General features: G+C 38.8%; 1 protein-coding gene across 1 annotated transcript in view; it reads right to left on the bottom strand.

The window, feature by feature from the left end:
* Window positions 1-25,979, bottom strand: part of CC3H1orf21 (chromosome C3 C1orf21 homolog) — a 229,076-nt gene that overhangs the window by 87,605 nt on the left and 115,492 nt on the right. The window contains exon 3 of the mRNA XM_045452664.1: window positions 20,264-20,358. Coding sequence (XP_045308620.1) covers window positions 20,264-20,358 — 95 coding nt within the window. The remainder of the gene's footprint in view (window positions 1-20,263; window positions 20,359-25,979) is intronic.

Here is a 25,979-nt window from a genome sequence, read left to right as displayed (position 1 = left end):
GATAACAATAACTTTCAATAGCGTTCCAATGCCCATTCAATCAAATCCAGCAGCAACAGCAACTACAAACATTTAAATGCGTGTCTGCTAATGTGGCGAGCATTGCGCTAAGGGCTTTATTATTCTATGTAGCCCACTACCACAATCTGTTACAGAGGTACTATAATTGTGTCCTAGGACGTTCAGGCTCAGAGAGGTTACGTAACATGCTAATGAGTGAGAGAGCCAAAATTTGAACATGTGTCTGTCTGAGTTCAGAGCCAACCAGGTGCTTCAACACCATGTAATGATGTCTCCAATTTTTGCTAGGATGGTGTACACAGCCCTTAAGAGCTTGAACGTGGCCCACACTCTCCTCACTTCAGATCTGGGGGAGTTTTCAGTTGCCACTATGACATTTTAAGTCCCTAGCCTTAGCTCCTGCTGTTCCTCATTTGGTACTGCTCAAAACTGCTCTTCATCCCTCAAGGGTCTACCTCCCTGTTCCTCAAGAGGCATAATTAATTGTTCCTTTATCTGCTAGCTACCTACCTACCTTACCTACATATCTATCTATCTATCTATCTATCTATCTATCTACCTGACTATCTACCTACCTACCTACCTACTTACCTACTACCTATCTTTTAAGTAGGCTCCATGCACAATGTGGGGCTTGAACTCACAGCCAGGCACCTCTGTGTGCTGCTCTTTTAGACAGTAATTTATATTTGTAAGTCAGCATGTACTATACTGTCTCTCTGCTTCTTTACCAGGTTGTTTCATCCCAATTATGTTTCACAAAGGCAAGACCATGTTTTATACAGTTTTGTGTACTGCTGTATCCCTGGCTTTAAGCACAGTTCCCAGGACATGATAAGGACCCAACTACTACTTGCTGAATGAACACTTCCAGCTGGGAAGATGTTTCCAAGCATCACCAGTCAACACTGGAGCACCATATGCTATGTACAAAGGATGGAACATCAATCAGGAGCTCACACTTCTCTATAGTGTTTGCCACAGAGCTTTGATGAAGGTAGTTTAGCTAAATGAGAACATAAAGGAGACCCCTCCACCATTCTGACTTCCCAATGTACTATGTCTGGGTTAAGTGTGCATAGTACAATGCATTTACTTGTTAGGCCTGTTAGCATATTCCATGGAAATTGCTTGCTCACTGGCTTGCCTTCCCCTTCTAGATAGGACTGTAGGTCCTCCACATACCCTAAAACCAAGGACAGTAACTGGCATGTAATTGGTGATTAAGGAATATTTGTTGAGTGGCTGACTGAATGAATAAATGAATAGGGTGAAAACATTTTTCTCTTCCTGGGTTCTTGAGAAAATATTTCAACTTGTAGCATGCTCTACCATACCAGTGCCAGACTTAAAAAAACCAAAACAACCTATCAATTCCATAATGCTCCTAGAATTCTGTATAAATATTATATGAACTTAAATAGTTAAACTACTTGTCCATCTATGTTAAATCTTTCTACACTATCTTCAATGACTAGAAAAATCACTGGGAGCTCTAACTCCATAGAGGATCTATTTTTCTCTAAAAACAGAATGGAACCTTTTTAGAAAGTAAAAATGTTTCCCACTTAACATTCTTTAGAAATGCACAAAATAAAAAGATTCATTTGGTGGACATGTTCTCTTTATTCTGACATTGGTTCAGTGCTGAGGAACTATTATTAGAAAGCTCTCAGTTGAAGAACATGCCTTCAAAAAGGAAGATAAGATGTAGGATACTGTGTGCTCAGAGCTAATTTTAATTATACAGGCTATAGGGTTACTGAGATATGCCAAACATTTAGCTAATTAGCAGACTCTTGAGACAAGAGGGCCGCCTAGAGACAGACAGTTTTCCTCATTAATGAGTGATGACAAATTCTAGTTAAACACACATTTTTTACTTGTACTATAAATTCACTTTATTCTTCTTTCTTAAATTTCAATAACATGAACTAATTGAAACTTGAAATTTAGACACTAAGGCTAAAATGGAGATCTTCCACTTTAAACACAACGATCCAATGTCAACTACCATATTGGGAAAATTTAGGGTGGAGGGCGTAAGAAGTTATCAATGTTATGCCACTATATTTATAAGCTCAAGGACTTGAAATTAATTAGAAGACTCCATTTAAAAAATTCTATAGATGATGTTTAACAGAATAGTACAACATAAGTTAACAAGCACGGAAGCATTTGGAACCCTCTAGTAACTGGTACGTTTTGAGGGCCTATTACACAAAGAGAAATGAGGAAAACAGAGATGGAAAGAAAATAGCTATCTTTCATGAAGTATTTACTATGTGCTGCAGTATACTAGGTGTTTTACAAAAATCACCTAATTTATTCCTCAAAACAACCCAGGAAAATATAAATCATTATTCTTATTTTATAGATGAGGGATCAAAGCATATGGAGTTTGAGTAAGGTCATCTGGCTCGAAAGTAGCTTGGCTAAGTTTGATATCAGGCTCCTTTTCTTAGGCTCATTACAGATGTGAGCCTGTATCTGAGGAGACTTTACGAACAACATAACTGGCTTTTTGTTTGTTTGTCCCCCTGGATTAGATACATTTAGCTCTTTAGGTATTTGGTACTTACAAAGGTGCCTTCCTCAGGACACATGCATGAGGCAGATGTGTTTCTCTGTCAGCTCTTCTTTCAGAATAAAAATTAGATCCAAGGACACTACCTAAATTTCCAACATCAGTGGGATTACCCACAATGCTTTTCACAGAAAGCGGTCCCTATGCATCCTGACATTTGAACAGGTTGGTGGTTGTAGCAGGCTGCAGTTCCCAAAGATAGCTCCGGTTATCTCCTCTGCCACGCAACCTTGGTACTTCCCCATTAGGACGCGAAGGTTATTTTTCCACTCCCTTGAATATGGGCAGGCTCTGTAACTGTTCTGACCAACAGAATTGGAAGAAGCGCCACTACCTCTAGGAAGCCAGTTGTCAAGTGGGAAGCATGACTACTACCCTCAGACCACCATGTTGTGAGAAGCCCAAACTATGCTGAAAGTTATGTGTAGGTTTTTGTTGATGGCCCCGGTTGAGCTCATAGTTGACCTCAACTGCCAGCCCTGTGAGGGAGTCATCTTGAATATCCAGCTGGGTGGAGCCTTAAGGTAACTGCAACACCAGCCAACATCTAAATGTAAGCGTGTGAGATATCCTAAGCAGGAACTGCCTAGCTGAACTCAGTCAATCCACAGAATCACATAATGATAGCTTCTTATTTTAAGGCACTGTGTTTTGTAGTGGTTTGTTACACAACAGAAAATCAGAACAGTGGTGTTGGTTTTCTTCTAGAGTGAACCATTTCTTTAAAGCAACTGAGAGTAGATTTGGGGGGGGGGTGCATATTAAAATATCACACATACCAGTTGTGGCTACGCAATTTTCTAGTTGAGGGTATTCCTATAAAGAATAAAGGGACTATTGAAAAGTACCTATATAAACACTCTTACATTTTAGGCTACTTCTCAATAAATTGGTCACACAGAGGTATTATGTTTTCAAAGCTGATGTTTTATCAAGAAAAGAGAGTGGATTCTCAGCAAAATGATAAGAAAATTCGGGGTTAGTTTACCACAATGCTGTCAAACTATTCTCCTTTTTTAATGCAATAACCAAACATGATTTAGTCCCTTGAACAGCCTCAGAATGCCAATAACTTGATTTACTTTTGCATTATCTGCCAAATTCCACCTGAGCTGATGAGAGAGAATTCAGCATTAAGGATCCCAAGCAAGAAAATAAAATGCTGGGAACAGAAGGATGTTCCAAAAACACTTGGAGGTTAAGTATAAGAGAAAATAACATTTAGATAAAAAATAAACTCTTTTCTAGGGCATGTCACAAGGCTAGCATGGATTTTTGGCAAATCTCTTCAGCTTCTGAATCTATTGCTTGTTTTTGTTTGTTTGTTCGTTTTAACAATGACCTTAAGGCCAGGCAAGATACTGAATCATGAAAGAAAAATTTACTAGTATTCAAAATCCTGAACTTATTGGGGTGCTTGGGTGGCTCAGTCAGTCAAGGGTCCGATTTCGGCTCAGGTCACGATCTCATGGCTTGTGAGTTCGAGCCCTGCTGTTGGGCTCTATGTGGACAGCTCAGAGCCTAGAGCTGCTTCAGATTCTGTGTCTCCCTCTCTCTCTGCCCCTCCCCCACTCACACTGTCTCTCTGAAAAATAAACATTAAAAATTTTTTTTAAACAAAATCCTGCACTTATTAACCAAGACAGGGCAATGATATTTCAAAAAACTTTCAAATAACAAGGCAAGAATAAAGGAATTATGGTGCTTGATTAGCACACTCCATTCCCAAGGGGGGAGGAGAGGCAATTTTTTTAACTCAAGTTTTCTGTCCTTAACTTTAACAATAAGATTTAAAAATTATTGCCATTTTGCTAAGTAATGGAAATAGTTTCACAACAGTACTTTCATTGTATCTTTTGAAGATACAAAGACAAAGCAATTTGTCCACATGGTGAATGTGTTTGCTTTCCTTGTTGATGAAGTAAGTCCTGAGAAGCTATATGATGGCTGGATTCACTCGTTTACTACACCACCGGCAGCAGAATGAAGTTTCCCCTGCTTCTCAATGGAGATGGAAACTGGGTGAATGTTCCTTTCCCCTCCATCACAGAAACATCCATGACAAGAACAAAAGCCACAAACATTTGGTAGCATGAGGTTTTGCTCTGCTGCAACTCCCCGTGTTTTAAATGCTTTTTGTAGAATTTCCTTTTCCTCAGTTTTAAAAGTAATAAATGTTCACTAAGGAGGAAAACATTTTAAATACAGAAAGGAATTTAAAAAAGAAGAAGACTCTTCCACAACCCTGTGACCCAGAGAAACAACATTTCCTCCACTCCTTTGATCAGTTAAAACCAACACCACTGTTCTGATTATCGAGTGTTGCCTAACAAACCACTACAACTACTCTTGTTGTTTATTCTTTAGATGCAGTTCATGATCTTATCACAAAACTCCTGCGTATATCACAACGCTGATATGGGTTCTGCTTACACAATCAGAGCCCTAGGACAACCTTTCTTAATGCTGATGTGATTTCTTGGTTTAAAAACACACACACACACACACACACACACACACACCCAAATGATGGAAAAGAAAAATGTCATGAAACAACAGGATAAAATTTAAATGAACAGATAAAACTAGGAGCTCAGTGAAATACAGTAGGAAGAGTACACTGTATAAATTTAATGATAATTTGATGACAAAGTAAAATTTTTAAACTAGAAGTTAATTTTCCATGGAAACCTATGGTATAAAAATAATTATAATAATTTTAATATTTTCAAATAAAATTCTAAAAATAAAACAGAGGAAGTTTTTAATAACCAACAATACATTTACAATAAAAGCTATTTTTTCTATTTCTCCCTGCAGGTACGTTTGTCTTTGCCGTAAAACAAAGCAAAATATCACACTATGTTGCAAAAGTTTAGATGCAGAAGAGTCTTTGTTTAAACAGTAAAAAATTCACCACTGTTCCAACTCAGAAAATATTGTTATTATTAGTAGGTAAGTTCAGTGTACTCCCAAACTGATGGATACTTTTAAAAAGTAACTTTTTAAAATAAATAAATTTATTTATTTACTTATTTATTTTTAGAGAGAGTGCACACACATGAACAAGCAGGGGAAAGGGGTAGAGGCAGAGGGAGAGAGACATAGGGGGTGAGACAGAGAGAGAGAGAAAGAGAGAGAGAGAGACAGAGACAGAGAGAGAGAGAGAGAGAGAGAGAGAGAGAATCTTAAGCAGGTTCCACATTCAGTTTGGAGCTCAACATGGGGCTTGATCTCACAACCCTGGGATCATGAGCTGAGCCAAAATCAAGATTTGCATACTCAATCAAAGGAGCCACCCAGGCGTCCCAAGAAGTAACTTTTGAGAATATTTTCTACAACAACGTGAGTGAGACCAATAAGGTCCAGTTCAAAGAGTTTGTTTCCGCTCAATTATCTCATTTACAAGGCTACGAGCTGCCCTGAGGGTAAGGCAGGAACCTGGTAAGTTTTAACGCTCCTGGTCTACAACACTGAGTAAAAGGTGTTCTTCTCCAGGAGCTTGAAACCTACTGAATGACCCAAACCTTCTAGCAGCCAATGAAGTGATACTTGTCCAGCTGTATTTACACATTTAATTAACACTGTTCGAATACATGATGAATATTTGAAAACTGTTTAAAAAATACTATTATCAGTTCTGTATCCTAATTGATGGAAGTATAATTGTAAAACCTTGGTTTGCGAGCTCGATTCGTTCCGGAAACATGCTTGTAATCCAAAGCACTTGTATATCAATGCGAATTTCAAGAACCATTGGCTCAGTTGTGATCATGTGACACTCGGCGTCACTACTCGTATTGCAAGACATCACTCATTTACCAAGTTAAATTTTATTAGAAATGTTTGTGCATCTTGCGGAACATTTGCAGAACAAGTTACTCACAATCCCAGGTTTTACTGTATATTCAAATGATATATTCACAGTGTGTACAGGACAGGTTCATCTTTTTTTAATTCCAGTATAGTTAACATACAGTGTTATATTAGTTTCAGGTGTATAAAACAGTGTACTCTTTAATCTCCTTCACCCATTTCACCCATCCCCCCACTCACCTCCCCTAGGAAAGGTCTATTTTTTTATACTTAATTAACTGTCATAATTTAGAAAACTTTTACATTACAGACAGGTTGCGAAGATAGTACAGAGAGTTCCCATATACTGGACGCCCAGTTTCCTCTATTATTAACACCTTACATGAGGATGGTACATTATTTACAATGAATGAAGCAACATTGATAAGATATTTCCTTAGTTTTTAGGTGGTGTCCTTTTTCTGTTCCAGGATCCCATCCAGGATGCCCTGTTACATTTGTTTTTCATATCTTCTCATGTTCCTCTTGGCTGTGACAGTTTCTCAGACTTTACTTGGTTTTGATGACCTTGATAGTTTTGAGGAGTACTGGCCAGGTATTTTGTAGAATGTCCCTCATGTGGGGTTTGTCTGATGTTTTTTTCTCATGATTATACCGAGGTTATAGGTGTTTGGAGGAAGACTACAGAGATAAAATGCCATTCTCATCATGTCATATCAAGGATACATGCTACCAACATAACTTATCATTGTTAATTCTGATCACCTGGCTGAGGCAGTGTTTGTCAGGTTTCCCCACCATAAAGTTACCATTTTCCCCCATATCCATAAAGTATTCTTTCTAAGAAAGTCACCATGCACAGCCCACACTTAAGAAGTGGGAAGTGATGTTTTGCCTCCTTGAGGATAGACCAATACATAAGTGATTTGGAAGTATTCTGCATAGGAAATTTATCAGTTCTTCTCTATTTATTTATGTAGTCACTTATATCAGCATGGAGTCATGGATATTTATTTTATGATTTGTATAAAGTAACAACATTGCATACTCTACTATATTATTAATTTTGTTGCTTCAGTTGTTTCTGCTCTGGCCATTGAGAGTTCTTTCAGTTGATTCTTGTGTCCCTGTGGCACACCCCATCATTGCATGTGTGTATAAGTGTGTGCGCATGTTAGCACTTCCTAATTTTCTAGCACTACAAAATGCTCCAGGATCATCATATATATTCCCTAGCCCTATAATCAGCCATTTGTCAGCCAAAGGAGTCCTGATTCCTTTTTTTTTTTTTTTTTTTTTTTTGGAGAATGGTACTAGACACAAGATCTGGGTGGTGGGTATGCTCTTGCTGCTGGGGTATCATTGTCTGCTGGGTCCTCTCAGCTGACAGAGCAAGAAAATGTGCTCTCTACATGTGCACATCCATTTAGAGACCCATGTATCTACATGTATATGCATATATGTATATGAATATGTACACGCTTACTTATGCCTGTGTGTTTACACATCTATTAATGGTTCTACCCGTATCCATCTGTATCTACATTAGGCTAAACATCAACTCACACTGATGTCTCCAACTCTGACCCCATTACCACAGGGTGCTTCTAGCCACTTCCTTTGTGTGTCCACAACGTCTCAACAGTGAGAAACCTGGCTCTGCTATTCAGCCACCGCAAATTAACTATAGTGGTTTTAGAACTGTTAACTCTTAGCTCCACAGTACAAAGAGTATAGTGCTTACATAGGGTTACTTTTACTTACAGTCTTAACAGATTCCATTCATTTCCAAAGTTACTTAGGCCAGCACATTTTACCCCCACCACCTTCAGTGAGGTTATTTCATGTATTTGTCATACTATCACACTCCTTTGTCAGTCTACATTCGATGCTGGGATCTCCCGACACGTTTTTTTGTTTGTTTGTTTTTATTTTCAAACATTAAAGTTCACTCTCTTTGTTGTAGGTTTCTATGCGTTCTGACGAATGCAGTGTCACGTATGTACCATTACAGTGTGCTACAGAATAGTTTCACTACCTTGGGGCACCTGGGTGGCTCAGGTGGTTAAGCGTCCAACTCTTGATTTCGGCTCAGGTCATGATCACAAGGTTCGTGGGTTTGAGCCCAGCGTCAGCCGCTTGGGATTCTCTCTCTCTCCCCCTTCCCTGTGCACTTACACACACACTCTCTCAAAATAAATAAACTCTCTTTTTTAAAAATAAATAAACTTTTTTTTTTTTTTTTAGAGAATAGTTTCAGTACCTTAAAATATCCCCTGTGAACAGACTCCTAAATACAGAGAACAAATTGGTGGTTGCTAGAGGGGAGGGGAGTAGGGGGAATGGGTAAAATAGGTGAAGGAAATGAAGGGGTACCAATTTCCAGTTATAAGATAAATCAGTCACAGAGATAAAAGGTACAGCCCAGAGAATACAGTCAATAACACTCCAATACATTGTAATAACATTGTATAGTGACAGATAGTGGCTATGCTTCTCCTGGTAGGCACCAAATAATACACAGAATTGTAGACTCACTGTGTTGTATACCTGAAACTCATAAAATGTATGTCAACTATACTTAAACAAAAACAACCCTGTGGTTCATGTAATCAACCTTCCTTTTCCCACAAACTCCTGGAAATTAAGGATCTGTTTACTATCTATGGTTTTGCCTTTTTCTGAATCATATAGGTAGAATCATACTGTATATATTTTTCAGGCCAGATTCTTTCACTTAGCAACATGCACATCAGATTAATGGCTTTGCATGGTTTGGTAGCTCATTCCTTTTTATCACTGAATGATATCCCATTACGTGGATGTACCAGTCTGTTTACCCACCCATCGAAGGATATCTTGGTTGCTTCCTGTTTTTTGGTGATTATGAATAAACCTACGAGCAACGTTCACGTGAAGGTTTCTGTGTGATCATAGTTTTTCTTTTTTTTTTTTTTTTAAGATTTTTTTTTTTTTTCAGTAATCTCTACACCCAACGTTCAGCTTGAACTCACAACCCTGAGATCAAGAGTTGCACACTCTGTCAACTGAGCCAGCCAGGCGCCCTGCTCATAGTTTTTCAAATCACTTGGGAAAATATCCCAGGTCTGTGATTGCTGGACACATGTTAAGACTATGTTTACTTCTGTAAGAGATTTGAGTCCATACTGTTCAGAAAAAAATTATATTTCTACGTATATTAGACATAAAATTGTAGTCATTTGTGATTTATGACTGATCTTATTTATTTTTATTCATTTCTGTATTTCCCAAGAGTGTTTTAAAGTAATTCAGGCAAGTAGCACATAGATAATCATGGCAAAGTTCATTTAAAAAGTACAATTAGATGAGAGAATGACAGGAGTAAACCAAATCCAATCGCTATGTACTGTTTATCTTGTTTCACGAGACCACCAGCTCCCAGCCGGCAGATTCTCTGATACGAGCTTACCCACTGTGAGTGTTAAAGTGTCACACAGACTGTGAAACATTTCACTGTAATGAGATTCTCTGTTCTTTCCCTACAGCTGGTGTTCCTTGACATTCCTTTTCGGGAGAAGTCAAGGAACCTGGCTTAGCATTTGAGAAACCCAGACTCCTGTCAGGGCTTCTGGGCTTCACTTCTGATAATGAACCTTCTGCTTTGTTTCTGAGACTAATCCTTACTTCCTTTTCTAGTTCCAATCAACAGATTCCTATCTTGTTTCTGGTCTAAGTGCCCTCAACTGTACAAATCCATAAAGTATTAAAAAAAAAGGGGGGGGGTTGTCTCCAATTAAGCAAGCCCTGAAGTGGTTTAGTTATGAGAAAAAGTCTGTCAGTATATGAAAATCTATAGCATACCATCACATGCTGACAGGAACAAAAAAAAATGGAGTCAGTTCATTACGTTTTGGAAAATATCACTGTCATTATCAATTGTTTTAATTTTCAAAAAAGGAGGAAATTTGGCATCTCTTACCATACAGAGCACTGAGGAAATAAATTAAATTAGACTTATTATGAACACAAAGCAGTTACAATGGCATCTTCGTATATTTATTATAATGTTGACACGCTAAAACAATACCTCCTCCTCCCTCCAAAAGATGATGTATAAATTTTTTATGCCTGGTTATTTATTTCCATCTTTTCTGAATGAGAGGTATAGAATCCATTGTTAGAATTACTAGGAACTTTTTATTTGTTTATTTTTATTTTTAAAAATTTTTTTTTTTTTTATTTATTTATTTTTTTTTCAACGTTTATTTATTTTTGGGACAGAGAGAGACAGAGCATGAACGGGGGAGGGGCAGAGAGAGAGGGAGACACAGAATCGGAAACAGGCTCCAGGCTCTGAGCCATCAGCCCAGAGCCCGACGCGGGGCTCGAACTCACGGACCGCGAGATCGTGACCTGGCTGAAGTTGGACGCTTAACCGACTGCGCCACCCAGGTGCCCCTAAAAATGTTTTTAATGTTCATTTATTTTTGAGAGAGACAGAGAGACGGAGAGACAGAGCGTGAGTGAGGGAGGGGCAGAGAAAGAGGGAGACACAGAATCTGAAGCAGGCCCCAGGCTCTGAGCTGTCAGCACACAGACCGACGCGGGGCTTGGACTCATAAGCCATGAGATCCTGACCTAGCTGAAGCTGGACACCCAGGCCTGATTGAGCCACCAAGGCACCCCACTAGCAACTTTTTAAAAACAAATCATGAGGTTGGCAAATCCTGTATCTCTCTTAATACTGGGTATTATATGCTCACAAATAAGTCCACAAGAAGAGACACTTACCAAAGCCCGGACTCGGAAACATTACAGTGTCTTCTGCTACTCTCACCCCCAGGGCATAAATGATTAATTTTGAGTGAAGCTACCTCACTGAGTTTGCCAACTGATGAGTGAAACTTACATGCTTTGGTTTTATTTTTAGCATCACGCAGGAAATAAGAGAAATAGGAACAACCTGCAGAAAAGGCACACCACAGTGTTTTTGTTCTAGATGCTCTAATAACGGTGGTGGAGCCTTTGATGGCTCTCCCAGTAGTCACTCATTTCCCCTCACTCTGCTCTTGTAACTGGGCCACTTGAGTAAAATACACCCATGTTTCACTGAGATAAATAAATCCAGTGTCTAGAATGACCATGTGCACCACACAGAATCAAGCTTTGAAGAGGGTTCCTTTCCACTTTCTGCATAAGTATCAGGGTACCGCTCTTGGAGAAGAGGCCAAAAATCTAACTCTAAGATACTGTTTGTGTTGGCTGTACTTCCCAGGGTTAAATGGGGAACGTTTCAGAGGGTACATCAGAAGCTATCCGTTACTGGGCAGGAGAAGTTCAAGAGTAACTATGTTCAACAACTTTTAGACAGCACCTTGCATCCAAGGAAAGCATATTTAAAAGCAATCACATTCTGCAACAATGCTGAGAAAAGGGAAGTCATTATCAACACCCTCGATCTTTAAATTAGAAAAGCAGAGGTCTGTTCTATTTATTCTGTAGTTACAAATGCTGCAAACTGGCTAAAGCATGCGGTTCTCTGTCAACCAGAAATTAATGTGACTGAAACAAAACAAAACAAAAATAATAAAAAAAAAAAAACCCAGCTGAAACACACCAACTAACCAAAACACTTCACAACAAGCTCCATCAGCCTCTCCACCCACTCATTATTCGTGCCACGTCTCCATGCTTGGCTCATACCATTCTGTTGCTTGAAATCCCTTTCTCAGCCTCATCTGCCAATGAAAATTTGCTTCCATTCAAGGCCCTGCTGCAATTGTGAGCTCTGTGAATCTTCTCAGATATCTCAGGAAGGGTGCCCTATTCCATTCTGGTTCTCCTCAGTGACTTTAAGGGTCTCTATCCTCTAAGACAGCGTGTCTGTCTCCTTGTTTCTTGAGAAATACAGACCTCATATTCTTTTCGTGCCCAGACAGTGACTAGCTGCCAGTGAGAATTGAGTCCACCGAAATAGGGATTTATTCAAGAGATAGGATGTACCTGGACCCTACCACTGTGTTCACCTGCAACAGGTCAGTTCAGTGTATTAATATGGTAAAGAGAAAAGGCCATTTGAAATAAGATTTCAGTCATGTTTTGCTATGCCTAGCTTTCTGGATGATTGTAGTAGTTGCTCTAAAAGCCATCTTTGATTCCTTGATTTCTGAATCTATTGAATATACACTTTGATGCCCTTTCTCTGTGGGAGATCGAAGCGTGCTATGATGACGTATGCTGTGCCTTAACTGTGTTTCTATCATGGAATAGCAACCACCCTCAGGAATGCATCCAGGTGTCCTTTTAACTAGTATCAACAATAATCACTATAATTTGCATTGGTCTTTATGTTTAACAAAGCACTTTTGCGGGCATTCTTTTGTTCTCACAACATTCTGTTCCTGAATCAGGAACTGAGCTTCTGTTCAACACTTAAAACTCAGAAGGCTGATTCAACAAATTCCTCATCCTCAGAGAATTAAACTCTACTTCTGTTCTACTCTAAAACAAATCACCACAGTGCCAGAAGAATCTGTAAGACCTTGAACGTGCCTGGCTCAGCGCTCATGAGAAAGCTAGCTGGAAAAAGGACGTCTTCCAAGAAAGATGAAGAGGTAGGATTCTTCCCTCCGATTGCTTCTACACCACAACAAACATAACAAAAGAGTATCATACTATCCAAACCCTCCATTCACAGAAGCTGTTATTCCCTCAGGAAACTCAAAGGTTCCAGTGATGAACCTCTCTACTTATGTACAAGAACAGAGGCTGATGTCAACATGATAAGCATGAGAGAAGAGGGAGCGAATGGGGTCTCTGAGTTAGAAGCAAGTGAGCTTGGGGGAAGGGTCTTGTGCTAAAGTGACTGTTTCTGAGACGGTACCAGGAAGAGGTTTCTCTTGTCTAAAATCAGATACCCTCAAACCACTCTCCATCCTCACTTTTGGTTTGGGAACCCTCAGCCCTACAGAATTTCCACAAACCAGAAATTCTCTACCTCTGGTCCTGATGTCCCCCCACAACCCACCCACTCTAGCGCCAGCCTGAGCTCCAATCCAACCGACACCTAGAAAGAGGGTGGGGAGGAAGAAGAGGTGCTTCACAGAGCTAGACCCTCTGTCTGGAATATCAGCTTTCCTCTTGTTGGTTTATTTTACCTTCTTCTCAAGAGTGCTAGGAATGTTGAAATGACCTGGGAAATTGGGACAATTCAAAGTCATGGCCTTTTGCATTATTTGGTTTCTAAAAACAATTACTTGACCTTCCATTTGAGGATGAGCACTCACAGATAAACAGTCATTCCTGAGGGCACCCTAGCCCCGTACCGGGAACTGCTTCGGCTGTGGGGCAGGGCCACTTTCCAGTTTTGGCCAGCTGGAAACCACTGCTCTAAAGACAGCTCTCATTGGTTTCTGGAGCATTTCCTCTAATCAAAGGTGTCTCCTAATCTCCAGGCTTTTAATTCTGCAGCTGGATGCTCTGACATTTATTGGAAATGTAATGTACCGGAGATATGCATGGGCTCTCACAAGCTCAGCAAGCAGGAGGAGGATGCGGCCACACCTAAAGTTTGATTCCATTCTCCTTTCCTGCTAAGACATATTAGAACATTCTTTTCATATCGTCATTTGATTGTACTCAGGAAGTGGTGACTTAGACAAGCTTGCTTTAAATCAGTCCTCAACTCTATGGATAAAGATGAGGTCAAGAGCTCTACCAACTATGACACAGATATTGGATAGAGAAGAATCTTCTCACTTATACAAAGATATCTGGAAATAATCAAAAAGTAATGTAATATGTGAAAATCTAGGAAATACATATCAAAAACAAAAACAAAACACCTCTCATAATCAAAGAATTTATCTCCTAAGGAAGATAGCTTAAGAAGGACAGATGTTATGGAAAATGAGATAATGTTTTAGCAAAAAGTAAGAGTAACCACTTTAAAACTAAAACTGGAATGTCTCTTATTAGTCAAGACATGTACTTTGGAGAAGGAAGGGCCTGAATACTGCCAAGTCTGGAGTAATTTAGCTTTAAATTATTTATATGCAGAATGGTTAACCTACATAAATAAAGCTGGATGATCCCTGAGCTTTCTTCTGCTCTTTTTCTGACAACAAAACTGAGGATACTTAAGATAGTGAGAAAATGACATAATCCCACTTATATTACAGATTCCCAGGTAGTTAAAATCGGAGTTTTGTTATTATCATTCCCCTTTTAAAAAATTAATTTCAAATCACACAAATAATGTACTCATATTTTCTTTAAGAAAAACACTAAGTTTAAGGGTAAAAAAAAAATCCCCTTTTACCACCACGTACAATTCTTTCTCATCCTTCCTACATAATCCAGCTCCACTGCTACCACTAGCCAGCAATGGCATTTTCTATGCCAGAAACCACGCTAAGACTTGACAAGCATATCTTATTTAATTTTCACAACTTCCTGCTAAGGTGAGTTCAGTTAGTATTCCCACTTTCCAGAGGAGGAAACTGAGCTTTGGCGTGTGTACGTCCCCCATTACTCAGGTACCCACTGTTACTCAGGTACCCACTGTTAACAGTCTGGAACACATCCACCCTGGGTTTTTTATGAATCCCTATACATCTATGAATATTCACTGAAAATGTAGAGTGTTGCTGTTTTGTTTTACTAAAAATCTGAAATGGTATCATACTATACATACGCATTCTACGCTTTGCATGATTTCTCCATGACTGTTCATAAAGCTCTAACTCATTCTTTTCTAATTGCCTTCTAGTATGTTCAGCTATACCATTCTCCTACTGACAAGAAGACAGGTTATTTTCAGCTTTTCAATAGAAATCATGCTATAGTGAACAGTCTTGTGTAAGCTGCCTCACGCACATGGGCAGCTGCTTTGGGTGTATACCAAGATGTGGAAGTGCTGGGTCAGGGGTGTGCATGTTTACATTTTAACAGATAAGCTACATTGTCCTCCAAGATGTCTGCCACTAGTATGTGAATACAGATTTTCCTCCACCTGTGCCAAAAACTGATGTTATCAGACTTCAAATTTTTGCCAGTCTAAGGAATCATGTTTTAATTTGCATTTCCCTGATTAAAATAAAAGTTATATTAGGCAATACCATCCAGACCGGTTATTAAATGGTAAAGTGAGTTAAAGCAGGGCAATGTAAAAATGTATATATACATTAAGCATACGATTTTATTTTAAAATACATAGATGTTCATTTCCTCTCCCATCTTCTGATGTAGGAACAAGGCTTCTCCTTTATGTAAGGAAGCACAGACAGAGGGTCCACATGTACTTCCTATACTAACCACACCCTCTTAATGCACGTCCAAGATTCTCTGATTTGGTTTCTTAATTGAAGTGAGAATGTAAAGACCTTATGAAATAATGTGAGTGCAGAATTGAATTTAGTTTAACAGCAAGCTTTTTAGTAACGTGACTTCATCAAGACTTTCTAAAGCACTGGCTTTAATTTTCAATGAAACAGCTCTCTTTCACACTTGTGTTTCAGTGGTTTACATATTACTTAACTCAATTACATAATTACAATGACACTCAACCAGTATAAACAGGTTTGGGAACCATCACCCTGGCTCTTGGGAAACACAATGAACTGAGGAGAGCACAAGCACAGAGGTGTTCTAGCCAGTAGCCCATATGAGCCATCCGGGTGAGCACGCCATGGGCTGCAGTCAACATCTTTCAGAGAGGGATTTAGGAGTCTTCTAATGCAGGGAGTTGGATCAGAAGAGAGTATCCACTGTACCAATGACGTGGAACATCTTTTCATATGTTTAGTTTACTGCCCAGTATCTTCTACTGTGAGCTGTCTTTTCATTTCATTTACCTGTTTTTTCTCATGGATTATCTTTTTCTGAATTATTTATAAGTGTTCTTTATAAATCTCAGACATTAATTAATCTTTTGCCTTTAATAGGTCATAAATATTTTCTCCCGGGCTGTTGCCTACCTACCTATTAACTACTTTTTTGTAGTTACTCTGTTTTATGGGAAGTATTCAATTTTGATCTAATGAAATAAACTACTTTTCTTTCTTCTTAGCTTTTGCTTTCTAGGTCTTGTTTAAGAAAACCTCCCTTGGCTAAGAATCTAAACATATTTTTTCTATGTTTCTTCTAATACTGGAGTAATTTTGTTATTACCAAGCTCTAGATGAAGAACTCAAAGTTGAGAAGTTTTAGATGTTTGACCAAAATTATAAAGCTAGAAACAACGAAGCTAGGATCTATACTGATCTGCATCTATATATAATCTTCAAAGGCAAAGCAACAACTTCACATCACCTTCTTGAAGAAGGAATTAAAATCTGAAAAAAGGAAAGTGGACGTTGTGGATGTCTGACAATGCTGAAAATTTGGATAGATGCACATCTTCATATTGGGAATACATAAATGGTTGACATAGAAATGATTCATCATCACCCTCAGAAAAGCAGCACAATTTCCTCCACCCACAGAAACTGCAGCCAAAGTGCCCGAGAGGGCCACCACTTTGGTTTAGGCTCATTGTCTCTTGATAAGCTGTTATAAACGATCTCCAGCCATGGCTCCCCACACCAATCCACGTTACACCTACAGCTGCTGCATAAACTTTCCTGACTCATAATCTCAGTCTGCCAATCCCTTGCTTCATTCAAATCTTCAAAGGCTCCCGATGATCCACTGAATTAATTTCAGACCTCTCAGCTGGCCATCAAGGCTCCATATAATACTCCATTTACATTTTGATTGTAATTTCCTGCTGCTGTCCTACTGACACCTTCTCTTCTTTCCTCCCACTCCCCAAACAGGACCACGTGCTTATGAAATACACCTTGCATTTTCAATCTCTGTCACTGCTGCCTGGCGCAGCCTCTGTCATTCTATCCTCAAGACCCACTGCAAGCACCAGCTCTTTTGTGAAGTAGGTCCTGACACCCCAACAGACAAAGTCTCTGCCTCCTTTGATATTGGCAGTACTTTGTATTGTCTTCTCAGAACCAATCTTGCTTGCTTGCTTGCTTGGTTGATTTATGTATTTATTTACGTATTTAATCCAGTTTTATTTATAGTCACTTGGTATCTACCTTGTGTACTACCATATAAGGACCTTAAGGTAAGGGTCAGTGGTTTCTTTATTTTGTGCTTTTCTGCAGAGTCTAGTACGGAGCCTTGTACCCAGGAGGCAATCAATAAAATATTTGTTGGAACTGAACTGTTCTCTCAACTTTACTATAAGCTCTTTAAGAACAGTGACTTTAAGTATTGGTATGTCTCTTGATACAAATAAGGGCCTTGTACATAATAGGTGATTAACACATATTTGCTTCAATAACTTCATAGTTCCGGAGCAAGATTTTTCAAAATACATGTAATACTGGCATTAACCTAAAGTATTCATTTAGAAATCTCTCACCAAGTAACATAAAACAAAAAGGAAAGAAACACTGACCCTAACATTCTTTTCCTTCTATTTTATATGATAATGCCTAACTCTCACATCTAGATGCTTATCACGTGCCAGGCACTGCACTCCAAGCCTTGACAAAGATCATCTCATGTAGCACCATGAGGCACTGCCTTTGTCTCCACTTGACAGGCAGAAAGGTCAGAGACATGAAGTAACTTGACCCCACAGTGAGCAAGGGACAGAGTTGAGATTTGAACCCAGGCAGTTTCTGCCTCCAGAGCCCATGGTCGTCAGTCACCATCATGCCACACTACCTGGACTGAGTTTGCTCAGCCCCTTAATTTTAACACCTTGAGTAAAACAAAACAAAACAAAACAAAACTTTTAAAAATACTAAAAACAAGAACTTCTTGTCTTTTAGATTACTTTAATGGATGGGGGAATAAAGGATCATTAAACCTATTTCATCCACCTCAATGTAAGCTTCAAATTTAGGAGACCATTAGTTTTCTCAAATAACATGCATGGTCCATACTCTATGATGTATCCCAAAGGATGGAGTAGGTGACAAGAGAATATACTACCAGTTAACTGAAAAAAAAAAAAAAAAGCATTTAATTTTGGAAAGCAGTCTAGAAATGTCAGAATCAAAGATAACCATTTATTCCCCATTGTTTCTGCAAGTCTTTACACAACTGAAAGCTCTTCTTGGTGGTCTGGACTCTGACCGGCTGGCAGAAAAGGGGTGGGGGGTTGTCACAGATAGTCTACAAGTAAAAAAAAAAAAAAGCAGCCAGGAATTTCTCTCTTTTTGAATTTTCATTCAGTCTGCATAGAAAAGCACTCACACCAATTCTGGTCAAGTACTGGAAAAGAATATAGTAGGCACCAAAATGTTGAGAGACTGAAATTAGAGAGAAGGAAAAATCTATATTGGCTTTCAATCTGAGGGCACAGTGAGGAAATCACAAGCTGTAAGACAGAAGCCGTTGCTTCCCTTAGGACTTCAGAGATACAAGCACGCTAAGCAGGGATGGCCTCTAGTATTAGATCCAAAGAACAGCCAGACTGGCCACCAGAGTCTCTTTAGCCTCCGGTGGAAACATTAAAAATGAGATTTATAACTCAGCCTGGAATTACGTGAAGCAAGGACAGAATCTGACTTTTAGCAAAATAAAGTAGAAAAATGACCACTGATGCTTCAACTACTAAGGTCTTCTGTTTATCTATTCAAAGTTAGAAAAAATTCACATAAAGTCTGATCAGAGTAACTTCCATGCTTAGTCATAGCTACTGTTTTCTGGATTTAAGTGTTAATGTTAATATATACCACAGGTGTGATGAATCTCTGTGACTTAAGCAATATCTTAAAATCCAAGTCCTGTTTATGAAGAAAAATTTGATTACAGAATATTTTCACTTTTTAAAAATGATCTAAAATATTCAGTTGTTGACAGCTTCAGTATTTCAAGTTGTAGTTCAGACGTTCAGAAAAGAACAGAGGAGAAAGAATTAGCCCATTATATTCATTAGTGTGTCATGGAAAATGACAGCATGAAACACCCATACGCAGTGACCAACTCCCTCTGCTGTAGCCAAAATCATAAAAACAAAAACAAAGCACATAATGGAAAAAGGAGCTGAAGTCAAGCAAAACATTATATGACGTTTCCACCGTCTTAAAAATACATCCACTCAAACATGAAAAACATAGCAAATAATTAATCCCCAAATAAAATATAAAAACAATTTTGCTCTAAAACAATGGAGTAAATGCATATCCTTAACAGTTTGTTACCTCTTTTAAGAAATCAGATAATATGGCAATTGACTAAATGTTTTTATAGAGATGGAATATTAAGGTGTAATATGTATACTGATTCACATGAAAGAAGGAGACTCCTAATTTCCTGTTTCAGATCATTACAATTCTCACATTAACTCAAAAGCCCCAAGACCTTTAACACTGTGAACATGAAGTGCTGACTATTTTGATAGAGACCTATCTTAAAAGTACATCATTTTCTTCTCAAAGGCAATGTTATGAACAACACTCCATGTCCAGAGTCATGAAGCTTAGCCATTCATTCTGAATGGGTCAGAGCTAAAGACGTGGAAAAGAAGAAAAAAAATATATTGGTCCTCCCTCCATAAATCTCAATCTGACTTTACGCCTTTTCCTTTAAATTTAAACACTTTAAGACACTACTAATTTTGCAGTATTTCCCCTGGAGTATTCTCCATCAAGATTAAAGAAGGGCTATTCAGAAATGTACAGGATACAGAAGTGATGCTTGCCACTTCCAGGCAAGCTATAAATAGCAATGGCATTTTCAAGAAATCTTGTGCCGGAGTGTAAGTTACAATTTAAACATGCAGTGCAGATTTTATTACAATGGTGTCACCAAAATTCATTGTTAGGTGAGCAATTTGATTCTTACCAAGTTTTCTTGGTTCCTGGCTGCTATTTTCTGCTCCTCTTCTGCCCCATTTTTCATGTATTTGACCTCTTCCACCGGTTTGATCCTATACTCGTCTGAACACCAAAAAAAGAAAAGACATTTTATAACTTTCCCACAATGGTAAAAAAAAAAAAAAAAGCGTCAGTGAGAAAAGCCCCCAATAGCATAATTTGTTAGAGCCTTTTCCTGCAGCCTTTATTATGTGGTACATTTGAAACAATCTGGAAGACCCTTAACCAGCCTCTTTTTACGAGGTGCTCTCCTCTGCCTACTGGGAAGAGCTCAGCGCCATGAAGGCAGCTAATAAACGTGGCACTGCCTGGTCCTTTCACAGACAACCAATGGCAGCAGAGAAAACAGGTTATTCTGTCTCTAAAGACCATCTGGAATCTGTACACAGCAGGGCATACCACATAAGGGTCTAAAGGAAGATTTTTTTCCCCATGAGAACATCAGTTCAAACTGCCTGTGGCAGCAGTATATTCACACCTTAATTTCTCTCTTTCGGAAAAGTATTGTTTAAGACTAAAGAGTTTAATTGATCAAGAAATAGGTACAAACACTAGAGAACTGAGATTTTCCTATTTGTGATCCCTATATTAAACATGGAGCAGTCTGCAATGACTTCATATGCTACACACACATGCACACACACAACTTTGATCTCTCCATAAAGTCACATGCATATAGAGCTACACTATCCAATGGACCTAACAGGTGTATCACTCAAGGCTGGAGAGGTAGTGGGCCCCTAGGTAAAGGGATCTAGACTTCCCAACAGCCAGGGAGGGAGTACAATAAACCTCAATCTCAATATATATCACAGGACAAACTCTAGACACATGTAGCTAAAGCTCTCCTCCAGGGCAAGTGGTAATGCCGATGACGCTTTCATCAGATTCCTGTCAACAGGAAATGACTGGGGCACCCTAAGGTCCAAATAGGCGTGACTTCGAGTCAACCCATTTGTCGGAAAAAAAAAAATCACAGAAACTGTGCAAGTGGAAAATTACACCAATCAACAAACTGATGATTGCCTAGCATATGGCAAGGAATAATGTCTCTGATGGTCCACCTGAAAGACAGATGTTTATTTCTAAGAAAGTCTGTATTTCAGTTCATGAAGTTATAATATATTTTCTTATTGCTTATGATCAATTTGATACAATGACTGTCTTCGTATGTAATTTCCTGCCTTATTATTTAAAGTACCATTTTCCATCTAATGTCAGGTTTCCTCATACTACCCCTTCTCACACTACTTCCAAAGATGTTTGCTAAAGTAACATTTTCCCAAGTAATTATACTGTTCAAATGTTTCTCAATATTATCATCCTTATGAAAGTAGTATATTTGCATGTATCTGAATAAAGATTCCATGTTCATGATTAAGCTAATTGTTTTTTCCACCTGACAATTCAAGGTAGTTATTGATTCTGCTTCTTTCTAAAAAAAAAAAAAATGAGAAAGACCAGTGTGAGGTTACAGTAATGAACCTTTCAGTAATACTGAGTCCTAATGGATTATTAATAAGTTAATCAGTGGACTCTGATCCACAATCACCATACAGAAGAATTTCACATTCCAACTTGGTATTAAAAGAAAAAAAATGAAAGTAAATTAACAAAACAGACACATTTAATTAAGGATTACTTACTAAGAAGTTAGAAAAGCACTTGGTTAATTGCCAAAAAAAAAAAAAAAAAGACATTGACAAATTATGCCTCCAATACAATTACACAGAGATAAAAATAAAGGTTAAAAAGTAAAAGTTAGAGATGAGCCTTCTTAACTTCAGTTTGGGATGTTAATATTTATAAACCATGGTTCACTTGGATAAATACTAACAATTTAACTGAACTAAATGGTGATCTTAAAAAAATTTTTTTTTAATGTTTATTTGTTTTTGAGAGAGAGAAAGAGGGAGGAAGGGGCAGAGAGAGGGGGGAACAGAGAATCCAAAGTAGGCTTCGTCCTGACATCAGAGAGACTTATGTGGGGCTCGAACTCACCAACCGTAAGATCACGACCTGATCTGAGGTCTGATGCTTAACCAACTGAGCCGCCCAGGCACTCCCTAATTGTGATCTTAATTGCTTATGGTGAGTCTCTAATTATTTATATATAAATTACATACACACACATATTTTTTTAACATAATTTTGGTAGATTTCTATGACTTTGTCTATAGTACCTTAACTCTCAGGTGACACGATGAAGAAAGCACAACATTTGAGGACCTAAGCAGAACCTTCTGAAAGATGGTACTTTGCGCACCACACAGCGTAGCGTCTGTTCTAGAGAAAATCCGCCCTTGCCTTGTTTCCTCCTCTCCATCCATCAAGCCACGACAGCCCACCATCCACAATCTCTGAGCAGTCCAGCAATATTCAGTCTTCATTTGCTTTTTATCCCTCCAAGGAATGCAACTGAATTGAAAGCAGTAGACAAACTATTAATATTTTCCTAATATTTTTCTTCAATGAAATGGGAAAGCCGCTGGCTACATGACTTTCAGAGCAGCATTATCCCCAACATAGGCTTTTTTTTAAACACCAAGGCAGAATCATCACTAATTCAGAAAGAGGATAGGTTTTTAGTGTCTAATTAACAACCACAGCTGGCCAGCCAATGGTGGATACGACTGGATACAAAGAAAGAAAAAACACAGAGCCACGACTACAAAGCCGGACCTATCATTATTACTTACACAACACACTGCATAAAATCCGTTGTGGTATAAAACAAAAAAAGCCAGCGAGACCTTTAGATAAACCACAATTTGTACAAAACAAATACTTAAAAATGATTTGTTAAATTTCTCAAAGTCTGGTGCTGGGAATGAGGATGTCCATCTGGAAACAGACAACTCATCAACAAACGTGTCACACATTTCCATGGCGATGCAGCCGTCAGGAGTGGCACTCGCCAACAAGCCTCTGTGCAGACGAATGGAGTATTTCGGGTTCTGACAGTGAAACAGCCAAACAAAAATCCAGTTTTCCTTTTGTTTAAGGCACAGGGGAATCAATGTGGGATTCTGGGTCCCCTTAATCAAGCCCCACCCTAGAGGCAATTAGCACAGCCACCGCTATAAGCCAGAGAATCCTGGCAGCAAAATAATGTGCCAACTTGATTAAGAGGAGGGACAAGTAGGACCATCTTCCTCTGGCTCCCTCGCACCTGTTCACAATTTTTCTTTTCTTCCTGTTGATCTTGTCAGGTGGCCTATTAAAATGCACGTCAGGAACAGTAGGCTGATGCCCCGTTCGGAACCTGCTCCCTCTTCTCTCTATGTAAACAGTCGCAAGCTGTGCTAGTCAAAACAGATCTGGGGTAAAAGCAACGCGTTCGTGATATTTTTAGCATTTTATTCCCCAGATTACATCAGAGAGGGGCCGGATTGTTTTCATGGCAGCTCCAACATCAAGAAACACAGTTTCCCACCAAATCTCTGGGCTTCATTTTTGATGTACAGTATATCATATACACATGTACACAATATTACAGTTTTTAGAGCTAGAAAGGGATCAGCTGGCTGGACTTGCTTTAGGCAGTATAGAATCACCCCATTTTCTGGATCCTGTCAATTCTTCCATTATCAACAACTCACTGGTCCAGTGAACTGGTCCAGTTCTTCCAAGCTTTGCTATAAGGTTACCTTTATAATCAATGGCACTGGCTTTAAAATGAGCCAGTTAGATGGAGATAAGTGCTGGAGGGAGCTTATAATGCCAGAATTATTAAAAAAAAAAAGTTAAGTTTTCATAAATGGATACATTAGATGGGGAAAGAAGAAAAGCAGAATGCCATATATGCTACTCTCTCTGGTCAGAAGTGTTCTCACAGTTGTTTACTAAAATGGTGAAATCTGCATCTACTTTGATACCTTCTCACCCAGTCTTGTTTTGACCAATGACACATATGTGATAACAAGTTTTTTTTTCCAAGACTGTTCCAATTCCATAAATTCTGTGTGAATGTCCTCATATTAAAGATGTCCAACATCTGGGCATTTTAACTGAATGCTCTGAATTGCCTCTTCATCCCGAATCTGCACAAAGATTCTCTGGTAGACTATTATTAAATGCTTAGGAAAATACAAGAGCTTGGGAAAGGCATTAGAAGAAGTATTTACAAACATAAGGCAATGAAAGGGGAAAAACTATCCTACCTTATAGCATATATTTGTTCCCCCTGGGTTCCTCCCATTGAACAGCCTGTCTCCCAAGCTAACTAAATTTGAGCCTTAAAATCCCAGCACAACTTCAAATTCTTGCCTAGGACCTTTATTTCCTTACCTAGTAGGATTTTTCAGGGTACAAGTATTCACCTGGCTAAAAGCTCAGTTAGCTTCTAGAGCTGGAATGCCTAGCCATGACACCTTTCTGTGTCTTGATTTCTTCATTGGTAAGATGTGAGTATTGCCAGTACCTAATCTCACACAGAGTCACATGAAGTAATACATGTGCCTAGTCCATAGTAAAGACTCAATAAATGTTAGCTGCTGCCTTAGCAAACTCTGGTTCTGCCAGTAATACTATTGCTAATGTACAAAATCCATCAAGGTATAAAAAGAAAAAGCATAATATAAACATCAGTAATTAACCAAAAATTGTGACTTAACTATGTTAACAAATGAGGACAGAGGAATTAAGAAGGGGGCTTATCATCCATAATAAGCCTTACTATTTTTTTTACCCATGTGATATATTACTTTAGTCAAAATACCAATTAAAGTACCATATTACTTTAGTTAAAATAATTTTTAAAGAATAACTTTTATGACTGGGAAAAGAAAAGCGATCATAGGGGCGCCTGGGTGGCTCAGTCGGTTAAGCGTCCAGCTTCAGCTCAGGTCATGATCTCACGGGTTGTAAGTTCAAGCCCCATGTGGAGCTCTGTGCTGATAGCTCAGAGCCCGGAGCCTGCTTTGGATTCTGTGTCTCCTCCTCTCTCTCTGCCCCTCCCCTGCTCATGCTCTCTCTCTATCTCTCAAGAATAAATAAACTTGAAAAAAATTTTTTCAAAAAAGAAAAGAAAAGCGATCATTATTTAAGTGAAATCAGGGGTACAACAAAATAATGCTCCCTCTATCCTCCTTTACATCCTCACTCAGTGATTGCCTTTCGGACAGCCTCAGCATAGCCGACCTTGAGGGCCAAGAGTGAACAAGAAAGATTCCAATTCAGAACAGACAAAATGATTGTTTTAGAGCAAGAGCAGTAGAGGCAGCTCTAAAAACTACCCTTTTCTGGGAGGACAAAGAGGAGGACTCTCTAAAACTACAAGCCAAAGATGGATAGATGGGTCAACCGCTTTAGGAAAATGTGGGTTCTCACTCTGGGGGGCTCTAGCTCATCAGCTGTTCCCGCTTCTATCCGTTTTTCATTCAACAAACAGCAATTAACATGTGCTGTGTGCTAAGCCCTGGTCTTTCTTTGGGGGTCACCAGATGCAGTCCACTACGTAGACTACGTGCCTGCGCATAGTCTCTGGCACACACAAGGTATTTAATAAAACTTTCTCAAAAAAGAGACAATAAAAACAGAGAGCTGACTTTAGTTCATAAATGAATAAATGTTTCCCCTAATCAGTGAGTGCTTTTAGTCCTGTTTGTCTCAGGGGTCCATCTTTTTTTTTTCCCCCTGCTAGATTCTCCAAGGAAGGAAAAGGATCTCTAAATGGGGAAAAA

The sequence above is a fragment of the Leopardus geoffroyi genome, chromosome C3, assembly GCF_018350155.1.
Source record: "Leopardus geoffroyi isolate Oge1 chromosome C3, O.geoffroyi_Oge1_pat1.0, whole genome shotgun sequence".
NCBI classification, from domain to species: Eukaryota; Metazoa; Chordata; class Mammalia; order Carnivora; family Felidae; genus Leopardus; species Leopardus geoffroyi.
This window is presented reverse-complemented; position numbering and strand designations above follow the sequence as displayed.